Source organism: Artemia sp. Qi Xiang Cuo, chromosome 2 (assembly GCF_049724085.1).
Source record: "Artemia sp. Qi Xiang Cuo chromosome 2, ASM4972408v1, whole genome shotgun sequence".
NCBI lineage: Eukaryota > Metazoa > Arthropoda > Branchiopoda > Anostraca > Artemiidae > Artemia > Artemia sp. Qi Xiang Cuo.
The window spans coordinates 37,176,842-37,192,694 of NC_142795.1; the positions used below are offsets into that span (position 1 = coordinate 37,176,842).

The 15,853-nt window shown below is 35.4% G+C and overlaps 1 protein-coding gene across 1 annotated transcript in view; it reads right to left on the reverse strand.

The window, feature by feature from the left end:
* The window catches only part of LOC148955194 (cubilin-like), a 232,136-nt gene that overhangs the window by 50,900 nt on the left and 165,383 nt on the right, over positions 1-15,853 (reverse strand). The window contains exons 10-11 of the mRNA XM_089106517.1: positions 11,844-12,069; positions 10,136-10,353 (exon numbers count right to left, since the gene is read on the reverse strand). Coding sequence (XP_088962643.1) covers positions 10,136-10,353; positions 11,844-12,069 — 444 coding nt within the window. The remainder of the gene's footprint in view (positions 1-10,135; positions 10,354-11,843; positions 12,070-15,853) is intronic.

Sequence of the window (15,853 nt, forward strand, 5' to 3'; positions counted from 1 at the left end):
ACCTAAGATTAAAGAAGCCTTAATGTTTCTTAATTCTCCCCTTCGTGAATCAATAATTTCCCCTAGCGATTATGTAAATCAAGTTCACATGTGCTACTCGTGACAGGACCACGTGGGGTTTGGTTTTCCCTGTGAGAAATTTTCTTTTTTCACAAGGGATAAAATTAATTTTTTTTAATTATCATTGATAAAAACATACACCCCGTGGTCCTGTCACCCTGTTTTTCAAATTCTCACTGACAAAAACCATAAAACATCCATAAATTGATGTTGACATCCAAGAAAAAAACATCAAATAAATCGAAAAACACACATAACCATCCATGAAAACAACCATAAATGTGACAAAATTCATGTTTTTCCATGTGAGAAAAGTCCTGTTTTTTCATTCTCACTGAGAAAACCATATAACAGACATGAATTGCTGTTGACATCCATAAATGTGACATAGTTCCTGTTTTTCAAATTCTCACTGACAAAAACCATTAAACATCCATGAAAAACATCAAATAAATCGAACAACACACATAACCATCCAAGAAAACAACCATAAATGTGACAAAATTCCTGTTTTTCCATGTGAGAAAAATTCCTGTTTTTTCATTCTCACTGAGAAAACCATATAACAGACATGAATTGCTGTTGACATCCATAAATGTGACAAAGTTCCTGTTTTCCAAATTCTCACTGACAAAAACCATTAAACATCCATGAAAAACATCAAATAAATCGACCAACACACATAACCATCCAAGAAAATATCCATAAATGTGACAAAATTCCTGTTTTTTCTAATTCTCATTGAAAAAAACCATAAACCACGTGGTTCTCGTGCCAATATATGGTGTTAAAAAAAGTTGTAGGTGGCAGCAGGGGTGCGTGACACGATCAATAGGGTCACTTCTACTATATATATATATATATATATATATATATATATATATATATATATATATATATATATATATATATATATATATATATATATATATACCGTGAATGTTCAATCGACATTTGTGAATGTCGAAATTCATCGGTAAATGACCGAAATATCTTTTTTCTCCTTGTATTTAGTCAGCGTTGCCAGTCGCTGGCAACGCTAACCAAATGTATATATATGTATATATATATATATATATATATATATATATATATATATATATATATATATATATATATATATATATATATATATATATATATATATATATATATATATATATATATATATATATATATATATATATATATATATATTGGATTTCTTTCCTTTAAATGCAAGAGTTGGAGTATTTCAGTAGTGCAGTGGTCATTTCAAACAAACCGACGGTTATACAACATGGTCGTAAGTTGAATCCATTAATACCATCAACTAAGAAAGTATGTTCGCATGATAGTGTTATTGTAGCATTGAATGCTGACAAGGAGAAGTATTTAAACTATGAAATAAGTACAAGTGGTAGCACCATCGGAAACGTATGCGTGCATTGTCATGACAGTAAGGAATTAAACTTCTTTGGAGTACCAAAAAAAATTCAACTCTTATGATGGTGGATATGCGAGATTGAGATCTCCGGAGATGATTGTACTCAGAGAAAGTGCCAACATAAAAATAATAGTTGATGAAGAGGGGCATCTTCTTGCTAGTGCTTGTAGTAACATGTTACCCAGTGTTAAACCATATCGTCAGCTTTCGGGTATTAGCATTCAAATGAAAACAAAGACGAAAAAAAAGGCTTACTCTTCTGTTAATATCATAAACCATATCTTGTCTACGTGCCGGAACTGTTACCTCTGTAAAAATAGTGTGATAATAGACAGTGAAGTTGCCAGAAAAATAAAAAGGTATTGGCAGGAAATATCACTATGGAATATAAAGAGGAATCGATGAAAAACAAAGTACCAGCAAACGTTACTGCCATTGATCAAACAGTCAATGAATCAAATAATACTAAAGACGAAAAGCATATTGAGCCTGTCGATGACACACCTGTAAAAATTGTGTATGACTCAAAATGGAATAATGATTATTCTACTGATTACGGACTAAGAGAAGACAATAGCTATAGTATCAAGAGAGAACACGGTGAACCATTTTATGGAACAGATTCAAAATGACCAAAGTTGTTCATTGATATTAATAATGTATAATAACAATATATTTTTTTTGTATTAATATTCTACATGACATTATTTCATTAAAAATATGTTTTGCATTACATTGTTATGTGTTCATTATTTTTAGAGTAAGCCAGCATATCAAACGTTTAGAATGTCTATTAAAACATCGGAGATGTAAGAAAAGGAATTTGCATACATCATATGTCGGATAGATAGGTTAACGTAGGGAAAATCTAAGTATAAGAATTAATAAATTCTCTATCAACATCTATTGACAGATAGTTGGGATAGCTTTGACGGAATCTAAGTATTAGAGTGAGTAAATTCTTTATCAATGTCTTTTGACAGATACGTTTGATAACACTGACATAATTTAAGTATCAAATTGAACAAATTCTTTATTAAAATTCGTTATCGATATCATTTGTCGGGTACGTCAGATAACATTGACAAAATCTATCTATTAGAATGAATAAATTCTTTTTCATCAGCCGTTGTCGGATTTGTCATTTTGAAAAAATTGTAAGTAAGTAACAAACTCTTTCTTGAATTCACCTCTTGCATACACAATACAGAAATTATAAAAAAAAATAATTAGGCATTGAGATAGGCAAACATCCGCCCAGACACATAAGCAGAGGAAGTGAGAGAGACAAAAACACATATAAATATTAGGACTCTGGCGAGAGTGACAAAAACACATAGAGAGAGAAAGTGAGAGAGACAAGGAGAGCGAGAGTGACAAAAACACATATAAATATATTGATTCAGGCATAAAAACCGACAGAGACAGGCATTGATATAGGCAAAAACCCACCCAGACACATAAGGAGAGGAAGTGAAAGAGACAAAAACACATGCAAATATATAGATTCTGACATACAAAGCGACAAAGGCAGGCATTGAGATAGGAAAACAGCCGCACAGACACATAAGCAGAGGAAGTGAGAGAGACAAAAACACATGCAAATATATAGATTCTGACATACAAATCGACAAAGACAGGCATTGAGATAGGCAAACAGCCGCCCAGACACATAAGCAGAGGAAGTGAAAGAGACAAAAACACATGCAAATATATAGATTCTGACTTACAAATTGACAAAAAAAGGCATTGAGATAGGCAAACACCCGTCCAGACACATAAGCAGAGGAAGTGAGGGAGACAAAAAACACATATAAATATATGGATTCTAACATACAAACCGACAAAAACAGACATTGAGATAGGAAAACACCCGCCCAGACACATAAGCAGAGGAAGTGAGAGAGCCGAAAACACCTATTAATATATAGATTCTCTCTCACTGAGAATCTCTCACTCTTTGTCTCTCTCACTCTTCCTGTCTATGTGTCTGGGTGGATGTTTGCTTATCTCAATGCCTGTCTTTGTCGATTTGTATGTCAGACTCTATATATTTATATGTGTTTTTGTCTCTCTCACTCTCTTTGCATATGTGTCTGGGCGGATGTTTGCCTATCTCAATGCCTGTACTTGTCGGTTTATATGTCAGAATCAATATATTTGCATGTGTTTCTGTCTCTCTCACTCTCGCTGCTTATGTGTCTGGGCAGATGTCTTTGTTGATCTCAATGCCTGTCTTTGTTGATTTGTATGTCAGAATCTATATATTAATTGGTGTTTACGTCTCTCTCAATTCCTCTGTTTATGTTTCTGGGCGGATGTTTGCCTATCTCAATGCCTGTTTTTGTCGGTTTGTATGTTAGAATCCATATATTTATTTGTGTTTTTTGTCTCCCTCACTTCCTCTGCTTATGTGTCTGGGCGGGTGTTTGCCTATCTCAATGCCTGTCTTTGTCGATTTGTATGTCAGAATCTATATATTTGCATGTGTTTTTGTCTCTTTCACTTCCTCTGCTTATGTGTCTGGGCGGGTGTTTGCTTATCTCAATGCCTGTCTTTGTCGATTTGTATGCTTGAATCCTTACATTTATACGTGTTTTTGTCTCTCTCACTTCCTCTACTTATGTGTCTGGGTGGGTTTTTGCCTATCTCAATGCCTGTCTCTGTCGGTTTGTATGCCTGAATCAATATATTTATATGTGTTTTTGTCACTCTCGCTCTCCTTGCCTATGTGTCTGGGTGGATGTTTGTCTATCTCAATGCCTGTGATTGTTGCTTTGTATGTCAGAATCCTTATATTTATATGTGTTTTTGTCTCTCTTACTTCCTCTTCTTATGTGTCTAGGTGGGTGTTGCTTATCTCAGTGCCTATCTATTTCTGGGTTTTTCTCTGACTAAATATATTTATGTGTTTTTGTCTCTCTCACTCTACATTACTTTGTGTCTGGGCAGGTGTTTTACTATCTCAATGATGGTGATTACTGAATTTTATGTCAGAATCATTAAATTTATATTTGTTTTTGTCTCTATCGCTTCCTCTGCTTATTTGTCTGGGTAGGTGTTTGCTTATCTCAGTGTCTGTCTCTGTCTGTTTCGGTTTGAATTGCTGAATCCATATATTTTATGTGTTTTTGTCTCCCTCACTTCCTCTGCTTATGTGTCTGGGCAGGTGTTTGCCTATCTCAATGCCTGTCTTTGTTGGTTTGTGTGTCAGAATCCTTACATTTATATGTGTTTTTGTCTCTCTCACTTCCTCTTTTTATGTGCCTGGGTGGGTGTTTGCCTATCTCAATGCCTGTCTCTGTCGGTTTGTATGTCTGAATCAATATATTTGCATGTGTTTTTTTCTCTCTCACTCTCCTTGCCTATGTGTCTGGGCGGATGTTTGCTTATCTCAGTGACTGTTTTGTCGATTTGTATGTCAGAATCTATATATTTATATATGTTTTTGTCTCTTTCACTTCCTCTGCTTATGTGGCTGGGCGGGTGTTTGCTTATCTCAGTACCTGTCTCTGCCGGTTTGTATGCTTGAATCCTTACATTTATACTTGTTTTTGTCTCTCTCACTTCCTCTGCTTATGTGTCTGGGCGGGTGTTTGCTTATCTCAGTGCCTGTCTCTGTCGGTTTGTATGCCTGAATCCAGATATTTATGTATTTTTGTCTCTCTCACTCTCCTTGCATTTGTGTCTGGGCGAATGTTTGCCTATCTCAATGATGGTGATTTTTGTTTTGTATGTCAGAATCCTAACATTTATATGTGTTTTTGTCTCTCTCACTTCCTCTGCTTATGTGCCTGGGCGGGTTTTTGGTTATCTCATTACCTGTCTCTGTCGGTTTGTATGCCTGAATACATATATTTATATGTGTTTTTGTCTCCCTCACTTCCTCTGCTTATGTGTCTGGGCAGGTGTTTGCCTATCTCAATGCCTGTCTTTGTTGGTTTATGTGTCAGATTCCTTACATTTATATGTGTTTTTGTCTCCCTCACTTCCTCTTTTTATGTGCCTGTGTGGGTGTTTGCCTATCTCAATGCCTGTCTCTGTCGGTTTGTATGTCTGAATCAATATATTTGCATGTGTTTTTTTCTCTCTCACTCTCCTTGCCTATGTGTCTGGGCGGATGTTTGCTTATCTCAGTGACTGTTTTGTCGATTTGTATGTCAGAATCTATATATTTATATATGTTTTTGTCTCTTTCACTTCCTCTGCTTATGTGGCTGGGTGGGTGTTTGCTTATCTCAGTACCTGTCTCTGCCGGTTTGTATGCTTGAATCCTTACATTTATACGTGTTTTTGTCTCTCTCACTTCCTCTGCTTATGTGTCTGGGTGGATGTTTGCCTATCTCAATGCCTAATTATTTTTTTTTATAAATTCTGTATTGTGTATGCAAGAGGTGAATTCAAGAAAGAGTTTGTTACTTACTTAAAATTTTTTCATAATGACAAATCCGACAACGGCTGATGATAAAGAATTTGTTCATTCTAATAGATAGATTTTGTCAATGTTATCTGACGTACCCGACAAATGATATCGATAACGAATTTTATTAAAGAATTTGTTCAATTTGATACTTAAATTATGTCAGTGTTATCAAACGTATCTGTCAAAAGACATTGATAAAGAATTTACTCACTCTAATACTTAGATTCCGTCAAAGCTATCCCATGTATCTGTCACTAGATTTTGATAGCGAATTTATTCATTCTGTTGTTTTGATTTTCTCTGTGTTAACCTATTTATCCGGCATAACATAAATACATATTTCTTTTCTTACATATCCAATATCTTAATAGACATTTTAAGGATTTGGTATGCAGGCATGCTCTAAAAATAATGAACACATAACAATGTAATGCCTAACATATTTTTAATGAAATAATGTCATGTAGAATATTAATACAAAAAAATATATTGTTATTATACATTATTATGATCAATGAACAACTTTGATCATTTTGAATCTGTTCCATAAATTGGTTCATCATGTTCTCTCTTGATACTATAGCTGTTGTCTTCTCTTAGTTCGTAATCAGTAGAATAATCATTATTCCATTTTGAGTCATACACAATTTTTACAGGTGTGTCATCGACAGGCTCAATATGCTTTTCGTCTTTAGTATTATTTGATTCATTGACTGTTTGATCAATGTCAGTAACGTTTGCTGGTACTTTGTTTTTCATCGATTCATCTTTGTATTCCATAGTGATATTTCCTGCCAATACCTTTTTTATTTTTCTGGCAACTTCACTGTCTATTATCACACTATTTTTAAACAGGTAACAGTTCCGGCACGTAGACAAGATATGGTTTATGATAATAGCAGAAGAGTAAGCCTTTCTTTTCGTCTTTGCTTTCATTTGAATGCTAATACCTGAAAGCTGACGATATGGTTTAACACTGGGTAACATGTTACCACAAGCACTAGCAAGAAGATGCCCTTCTTCATCAACTATTATTTTTATGTTGGCATTCTCTTTGAGTGCAATCATCTCCGGAGATCTCAATTTTGAATATCCACCATCATAAGAGTTGAATTTGTTTTGGTACTCCAAAGAAATTTAATTCCTTACTGTCATGACAATGCACGCATACGTTTCCGATGCTGCTACCACTTGTACTTATTTCATAGTTTAAATACTTCTCTTGGTCAGCATTCAATGCTACAATAACACTATCATGCGAACAAACTTTCTTAGTTGATGGTATTAATGGATTCGACCTACGACCATGTTGTATAACCGTCGGTCTGTTTGAAATGACCACTACAGTACTGAAATAATCCAACTCTTGCATTTCAAGGAAAGAAATCCAAAATGAACTTTGAAAAATCAAGAGAATGTAACTATGACAAGGTAAACCACGACAAAACACTACTGAAACATTCCAACTCTTGCATTTCAAGGAAAGAAATCCAAAATAAGTTTTGAAAAATCAAGAGAATGCAACTGTGACAAGGTAAACCACGATAAAACACTATTGAAGTATTTCAACTCTTGCATTTCACGAAAGAAATTCAAAATGAACTTCGAAAAATCAAGAGAATGTAACTGTGAAAAGGTAAAGCACAACAAAACACTACTTAAATATTCCAACTCTTGCATTTCAACGAAATAAATCCAAAATGAACTTTGAAAAATCACGAGAATGTAACTGCGACAAGGTAAAGCACAACAAGACACTACTGAAATATTCCAACTCTTGCATTTCAACGAGAGAAATTCAAAATGAACTTTGAGCAATTAAGAAAATGTAACTGTGACATGGTAAATCACGACAAAACACTACTGAAATATTCCAACTCTTGCATTTCACGAAAGAAATCCAAAATGAACTTTGAAAAATCAAGAGAATGTAATTATGACAAGGTAAACCACGACAAAACACTACTGAAATATTCCAACTCTTGCATTTCAATGAAAGAAATCCAAAATGAGCTTTGAAAAATCAAGAGAATGTAACTGTGAAGGGTTAAACAAGACAAAAAACAATTTAAATATTAAAACTCTTTCACTTAAATAAATTAATTAAAAAATAACCTTGAAAAAGCAATATAAAGTAAATGTTAAAATTTAATGCAAAACAAAAAAATAATGATAAATTCCAAATCGTGAATTTAAACTAAAAAAATAACACATGAACTTTGAAAAATCAAGAGAATGTAACTGTGACAAGGTAAATCACAACAAGACACTACTGAAATATTCCAACTCTTGAATTTCAAAGAAAAAAATTCAAAATGAACTTGGAATTATTAAGAGAATGTATCTGTGACATGGTAAACCACGACAGAACACTACTGAAATATTCCAACCCTTGCATTTCATGAAAGAAATTTCAAAATGCACTTTCAAAAATCAAGAGAATGTAACCGTGATATGGTAAACCATAACAAAACACTACTGAAATATTCCAACTCTTGCATTTCAACGAAAGAATTCTAAAAATGAACTTTGAAAAATCAAGAGAATGTAACTGTGACAAGGTAGACCACGACAAAACACTACTGAAATATTCCAACTCTTGCATTTCAAGGAAAGAAATCCACAATGAACTTTGAAAAATCAAGAGAATGTAACTGTAACATGGTAAACCACGACAAAACACTACTGAAATATTCCAACTCTCGCATTTCAAGGAAAGAAATCCAAAATGAACTTTGAAAAATCAAGAGAATGTAACTGGGACAAGTTAAACCATGATAAAACACTACTGAATTATTCCAACTCTTGCATTTCATGAAAGAAATTCAAAATGAAATTTGAAAAATCAAGAGAATTTAACTTTTACAAGGTAAACCACGATAAAACACTACAGAAATATTCCAACTCTTGTATTTCACGACAGAAATTAAAAATAAGCTTTGAAAAATCAAGAGAATGTAACTGTGACAAGGTAAAACACAACAAGACACTGCTGAAATATACCAACTCTTCTATTTCAACGAAAGAAATCCAAAATGAACTTTGAAAAATCAAGAGAATGTAACTGTGACAAGGTATACCACAACAAAACACTACTGAAATATTCCAACTCTTGCATTTCAACGAAAGAAATTCAAAATGAACTTTGAAAAATCAAGAGAATGTAAAAATCCAAAATGAACTCTGAAAAAAAAATTAAATTAATTAATGTAATTATGTAAATTAATTAATAATAAATTAATTTATGTAAATTAATTATACAATTTAATTTACAGACAGAATTTCAGAATTTCATACAAAGGAAACGAATCACTACCATGAAAACATCACGCACTTTGAACAGAGATCAGCAAGAATTTTCACGGTAGTTGAATCCGGTCATTACACTGTCTGCTTGTATTGGCGGGACTGTCTTGTTGTAAGCATTGTACATATATGGTGGGACTGTCTTGTTGTAAGCATTGTAGCTATATGGTGGGACTGTCTTGTTGTAAGCATTGTAGCTATATGGGGAGACACTATGCTACCTTAGATTGACACAGTAATGTCCTATCTGTCTTCTCTCCACCATTAATACCGTAATTCCCTACCTGTCTTCTCTCTTTAATTATACACAGTAATTTCCTACCTGTCTTCTCTCTTTAATTGACACAGTAATGTCCTATCTGTCTTCTACCTTTAATTGACACAGTAATGTCCTATCTGTCTTGTACCTTTAATTGACACAGTAATGTCCTATCTGTCTTGTACCTTTAATTGTACCATTACTACTTGTGTATGTATCTGTTTTTGCAGCTTAGTTGGTGAGCTTAAACCTAGCGATCTAGCTTACAGGTAAAACATTATGTAATTAAGACCCTTTGTCTTATGATTTATTCGGCATTTCAAACACATATTTGCTTCAAATTGAATGTTTTTTTAATGTCTTTTGTACAATTTTCATAAACTTGTAAAATAGATTTCATCTCAAATAAATTGCTCTTCAAACAATCGTTTCATTACCTGGTAAAAGAAAAAAAGAAGAAAAAGTAATTATTTTGAATATGAAAAATATACCATTGTAACAATTTTACAACAAGCATGATGTTTTAGGGCGGAGCTGTTTAAGATTTCATTTCCTTTTGAGTTTTAAAGTTTGATTTAGTTTTTTTGATATCCTTCTAATTTGAATACCAGAAAAAACAGTCTTTCCGTAAATAAAACTGATAAAAAATGGAAAGTTTTACCTTCAAAAAGCGGCTTTTCTCTTTCAAAGAAATAACGTGCTTTGAAACCACTGGATACACCCCAAGCATCCGTCCTAAAAACGACTTTAAGGCCTGAAGCCCCTAACGACGACTCCATTGGACCAGGGGAAGTTTCGTTACAGTAACGTCCGAAAAGCCTTGAACTACCATTTCGAAATATGTTGTGTATTTCCACCCAGTCCTCTTTGCAAAGATCCCTGGAAATAAACTGATAGTTAGGGGGTGATTAAACAATCGAACTTTTGGTTATGTCTGTCAGTTCTTCTGTAGGAGTAAATAATGGCTAAAATAGTATAAAAGAAAAAAAAGATTGTGTAAAGTTTTAAATAAATTTTTTTGAAGGTTGGAAATTTAGAACAAAGCTCAATTTTCCATATTAAATAGAAGAAGTATCTCTATTCAAAGTTTTTAGTCAAGATGGCCGCTCTTCAATGAAAACCGATAGTTTTAAGAACATAAAAAGGACCATAGAAGCTTTAACATAGCCTCAGTCTTTGTGGTATGAAGTGCTGCTATACAATAATATAGCTAGATATTCGACCGGAGTCTAATATTTAGAACATATGCACCGAAGCAAAATAGAGTATAAACCATGCGTAAATAATCCTTGAAACCACACTGGCTAGCCATACTATGATAAAAAAAAGTAGGACAACAAAGGAAAACGAGGTAATTCAAAGCAAAAAAGAAGAAAAAAAACCCAGAGGTTTATTGCCTAAAAAGTAGACAAAAATCCACAGGACATTATAAAAACAAAAAACTTCAGAAAACACAAAATAAAAGAAAAGAAGGTATTACTGGAATATTGGTTTAATTTTTTTTCTTTTTTCACTGGCTGTGGTCCGGGGTTCACTTTTTACTAGGCTATGGCTAGTAAAAAGTTATACGTTTTAAATGTGTGTTTATTGCATAAAAAGTAGACAAAAATCCACAGGACAAAATAAAAATAAAAATTTCAAAAAACACAAAATAAAAGAAAAGAAGGTATTCCTGAAATATTGGTTGAATTTTTTTTTCACTGGCTGTGGCCCGTGATTCACTTTTCACTAGGCTATAGCTAATGCTGCATCCATAAAAATATGAATCGACAATTGAATCTTTTAAAAATTTGAAGCTTTTTAATGGTGCCTTGAAAAAAATCAACAAGTTGAAAAAATTAAATTTCATTTGATTCCCCATTATATAATTATTAAGGAGAGCTACGTAAAAGCACAGGTTTTTTTTAAGTTTTATAAATTGTTCCCTTGATTCACTGTTTTGCTTGTGAGCAAAAAGTCATTGATATAAATTCAAGCTATAGTTTGAATTTATAGCAATGGCATCCTACTGATTGACAATATAGTGAATCAATGGAACAATTAAATAAATTTAAGATAAGCTGTACTTTCACACAGGTCTCTCAAAACAATCCATTCATCTCGAATAAGCAATTCATCTTCTCATAAAAAGCTCGCTTACACTTGAGCACATATCTCAACAGTTATTGAAATATTGCTCGAAAAATTTTTCGAATGAATGTTTTCAATATTAAACGCAATGTTTCAATAATTTCAGTTAGAGAAGAACAGTCGAAGAATTTTATTTTAACATAATTGTTATGATTACTAACTGACTGATTCTGTTTTGTACTTCTGATTTCATCATTGGGTCGGATACTGACAGAAAATTTAAACGGAGAAAGTCTTACCCATATTTTAGACCTTCCGATTGCAGTGTTGTTCTCAATTTGAAATTGTCAAATACAAGCCGTACTTGTTCACCATATTCAGCTACCATAGTATAGACACAAGTTGTATTCGAAGGGTAATTGGACGGATGTCGGGGTGAATTGAATTCTCCTTGTTTCACACTGGAACTTAGGTAAGTGAAGCGACATGAACCATCAGGAGCAGGGGTTCCAGGTATTTGATATTCTGTTACAGAAAGAAACTTTCTTTAACATACTTATTGATAAGAAATCGTTTGACCTGACATTGTGACCGTAACAAAATTTTCGAGCATATCAAGCAGTTCGTGATAACGAACTGATAATAAGGAGCGTCTCGGCGCAATAGTCTTACTGTTACCCGAAAACCTTACTGTCAAACCTTACATGGTAGAATAGTCTTACTGTTACCCGAGGTTTCAAACTCCTATATACAAAAATGTAGAATTTTACTATTTTTGCCAGAAGACTGATCACGGAAGCGTGTATATGTGTTTTTTTCTCCAGAGGGCGATCGTATTAAAAATGGTCCTAGAAGATCGATAGAGGGCGCATTAGAACGGAAATTCAAAGTGATAATGCCCTTTTTAAGTGACAAAAAAGATTGGAGGGCAACTGGCCCCCTCTCACGCCCATTTATTTTCCAGAGTTATCTGACCCAAATTTTGAGATAGCCATTTTGTTCAGTATACTTGAAATGTCAAATAACTATGCCTTTAGGGGTAAAATTACCCCCCCCCCCCAGTCCATGGGGCGAGACCGGTAAGTTATGAATTTTGCCCGTTGTTTACGAATAGTATTTGTTATTGGGAAGTAGACAGAAATTTTTCGGGGGGGGGGATTTTGTGCTTGGGATGGATATCTATTGGGAGCATCTTCCTTGGGGAGGGAAATTTTCCGTGGTGGGGGTGAATTTTACAGGGATAATTTTACACTGGGGGGATTAGGCAGAATTCCTATACGAAATTCTTGTTAATTTTCTTACATTGTCTTTGCCAACTTAATTTTGCATGTGGACATGTTAATTCCGGGGGAATTATTCGGGGGCAATTTTCCGCGTGTTTTGATTTCCGGAAAAAATTTCTACGGAAGGGGGCGTTTCCGGAGTGATCGAGAAGCCGATTAGATTAAAGTCTTTTTCAAATGAAAGTATGCAAAGGAAAACTTTTCCGGCTGAATCTTCCGGAAGAAATTTTCCGCGGAGGGAGGATTTTCAGCGAGGATGGAACTATCTGAAGGGAACTTGAAGGGCATGGGATGTACTTTACGTTGGATAAAATTTTCACGGAGGAGTTTTCCGTGAGGAGGGGGGGGGTATATTTCATGGAGGCTGATCCAGATTTACCTGTATTATTTGAAAAACGAACAGATTAAATAAAAAAACAAGTTTTTTAACTGAGAGTAAAGAGCAACATTAAAAGTCAAAACGAACAGATATTATTTCTTTTATGAAGGGTTGCCTCCTCCTCAATACCTTGCTCTTTACGCTAAAGTTTGACTGTTTGTCCCAGTTTTTAAGTACGGCAACTGAAAGACAAGAGCCGTTTAATTAGAATAGGAAGCCTTTTTAAAAGTGCTAACAGCTTTAGCGTAAAGAACATGGTATTCAGGAGGGGACCATCCTTCATACACAGAATATTTTCTGTTCGTTTTTAGTTTTAATATTGTTGCTTCCTTCAGTTAAAAACCTTTTTTTTAATTCACACACAAGACCCCATGCACTTGCCTCGTCTAGAGCTCAAATTTATCATTTAAGTACCATGTAAACCCTATTAGAAAAAACCCCATTGTACTATAATTTAGGGACTATTCGTAAACTAATCATGTTTTTCTCTCACGTATTTTTCAATTATTATATTTGTCTCTGATACATCCGTATATATTATAGACGGATGTTCAAACTTTCGTTTTTCCTGTGGGTTTTTCTCTTTCCCTTCGATACTTCGTTCAATGCGTGTACTGCAGAATAATGCCACCAAATTATTTAGTGGAGAATAGGGAGCCGGTACTCACCGGTAATAGTTTATTCTTGTGATTATTGTAATTTTGTTTCTTTTTTCTTTTGTTTATGTTCCGTCTTCCAGTTTTTGTATGACGAGTTTGCAAATAAATGATAATAATAATAATAATAATAACTGCAGCTGCATTGAGTAATTTTTATACACTATTTTTTATGTGTAAGTAATCGGTATCTATCAGATAGATTCACAGGAGTATTTTGTGAAAAATGTTCATTATCACAGTATTCGGACAAGATGTCACATTATGGTTTCTCATCTAGTTTCAAGTAGAGCTGCTTTTTCAGTTATATATATATAGGGGCTAAGTTATGGAACTAGCTTAGCCGAGGCGTTAAGGGATAACAAACTGGTCAATTTAAATCTTTGCTACCTGCGGGGCTGCTCGGTAGTAGAGAGCTATCTTATACTCGTGTCACGCACCCCTGCTGCCACCTGCAACTTTTTTTGCACCCTAAATAAGGGCATAGCCTCTCTAGGGAGAACACGTAATGGGGTCAATGACCTAAATTTCACAACAACAACAACGACCTTGACATTCGCTGAGAGCGTGCACTTACAACAACAACAACATCGACCTTGGAACACCTGTGCTGTCGACCTCAATTCACCTATCGTGAATCAATAATTCCCCTTAGAAACAACAAATTAATTTCCCTTTCTTGACAGATCAATCAATCAATGACATCATCTATCAGACTTTTAAAATTTTCGCCTAGAAACGATTCTCCAGGAATAGATCCAAGTCATTAATGTCTTTGCCTCGGAAACAACTCTTTTGGTCGAACTCCAAAGGATATTAATAACCAAAGGCCATGGAAACAATTAGGCAAGAAGCATCTTAGCGATGAATTGTTTTAGCGCGCGAAAAGGTTTCATATTAATTTGAAATGCGTTAGCGCAGAGATGACAATAACAAAGGAACACGCTGAATTTACGTTTAGGGATTATTTGGGCGAAACCGTTTTAGACAGGTTATGGAACTATTTCGGCGAAACGGTTAGAGACATTTTAAAAGATGATTTTAGGAAAGATTTTAGAAGAGAATTTAATGGTGAAACTCTGTGGTCGTTATAATACACAAGTTTCATTTGAACAGTGTTGTGAGGTCCTCTAACCCAACCCCAAAGGGTTCCAATCCTCCTACCCCAACCCCGAAGGAAGCCCCCGGTCCTCAAAAGCCCCCATGCTCCCAAAGGCCCTCCACCGGTCCCCAAATGTCCCTCAGGCCCCCAACTGTCCCCCCGGACCCTCAAAGGCCCCCCAAGCTCCCAAAGGGCCACCGGCACCCCCAAAGGCCCACCCAGACCCCCAAAGGCCATCCCCGGGCCCCCCAAAGGCCCATCGAGCTCCCAAAGGACCACCGGGGTCCCAAAGGCCCTCCACCGGCCCCAACTGCCCCAAATGCCCTCCCATGGTCCTCAAAGGTCCCCCGGGCTCCCACAGGACCCACGGCGCCCCACAGGCCCACCACACGGCCACACATGTCCCCCAGGCCCCCCAAACCCCACCCACACCCCCAAATTCCAACCCCGGTCCCCAAATCCCATCCCCCGGGCCCCAAACGGCCCCCCGAGCTCCCAAAGGACCACCAGCCCGCAAGGGACCCACACACCCACAAATGCTCTCCCCGAGCACCCGTCTTTCGTTGATGTGAGTTGTCTGAAATCTATGATTTGGGATGTGTAGTTTGCTACTTCAGGCTTTTCTGAGCAGGATTTCTTAGCCATTCGTAGGTGTGTGTTGACTGAAACCAATACTTTGGGATGAGTAGTTTGCTATTTCAGGCTTTTATGAGCTAGGTTTCTTAGCCTTTCGTTGGTGTGTGTTGAGTGAAACTTATGATTTGGGATATTTAGTTTGCTTTTTGGACTTTTCTGAGTTGGATTTCTTAGTCTTTCATAGGTGTGTAGTGTCTGAAACCTATGATTTGGGATGTGTAGTTTGCTATTTTCGACTTTTCTGAGCTGGATT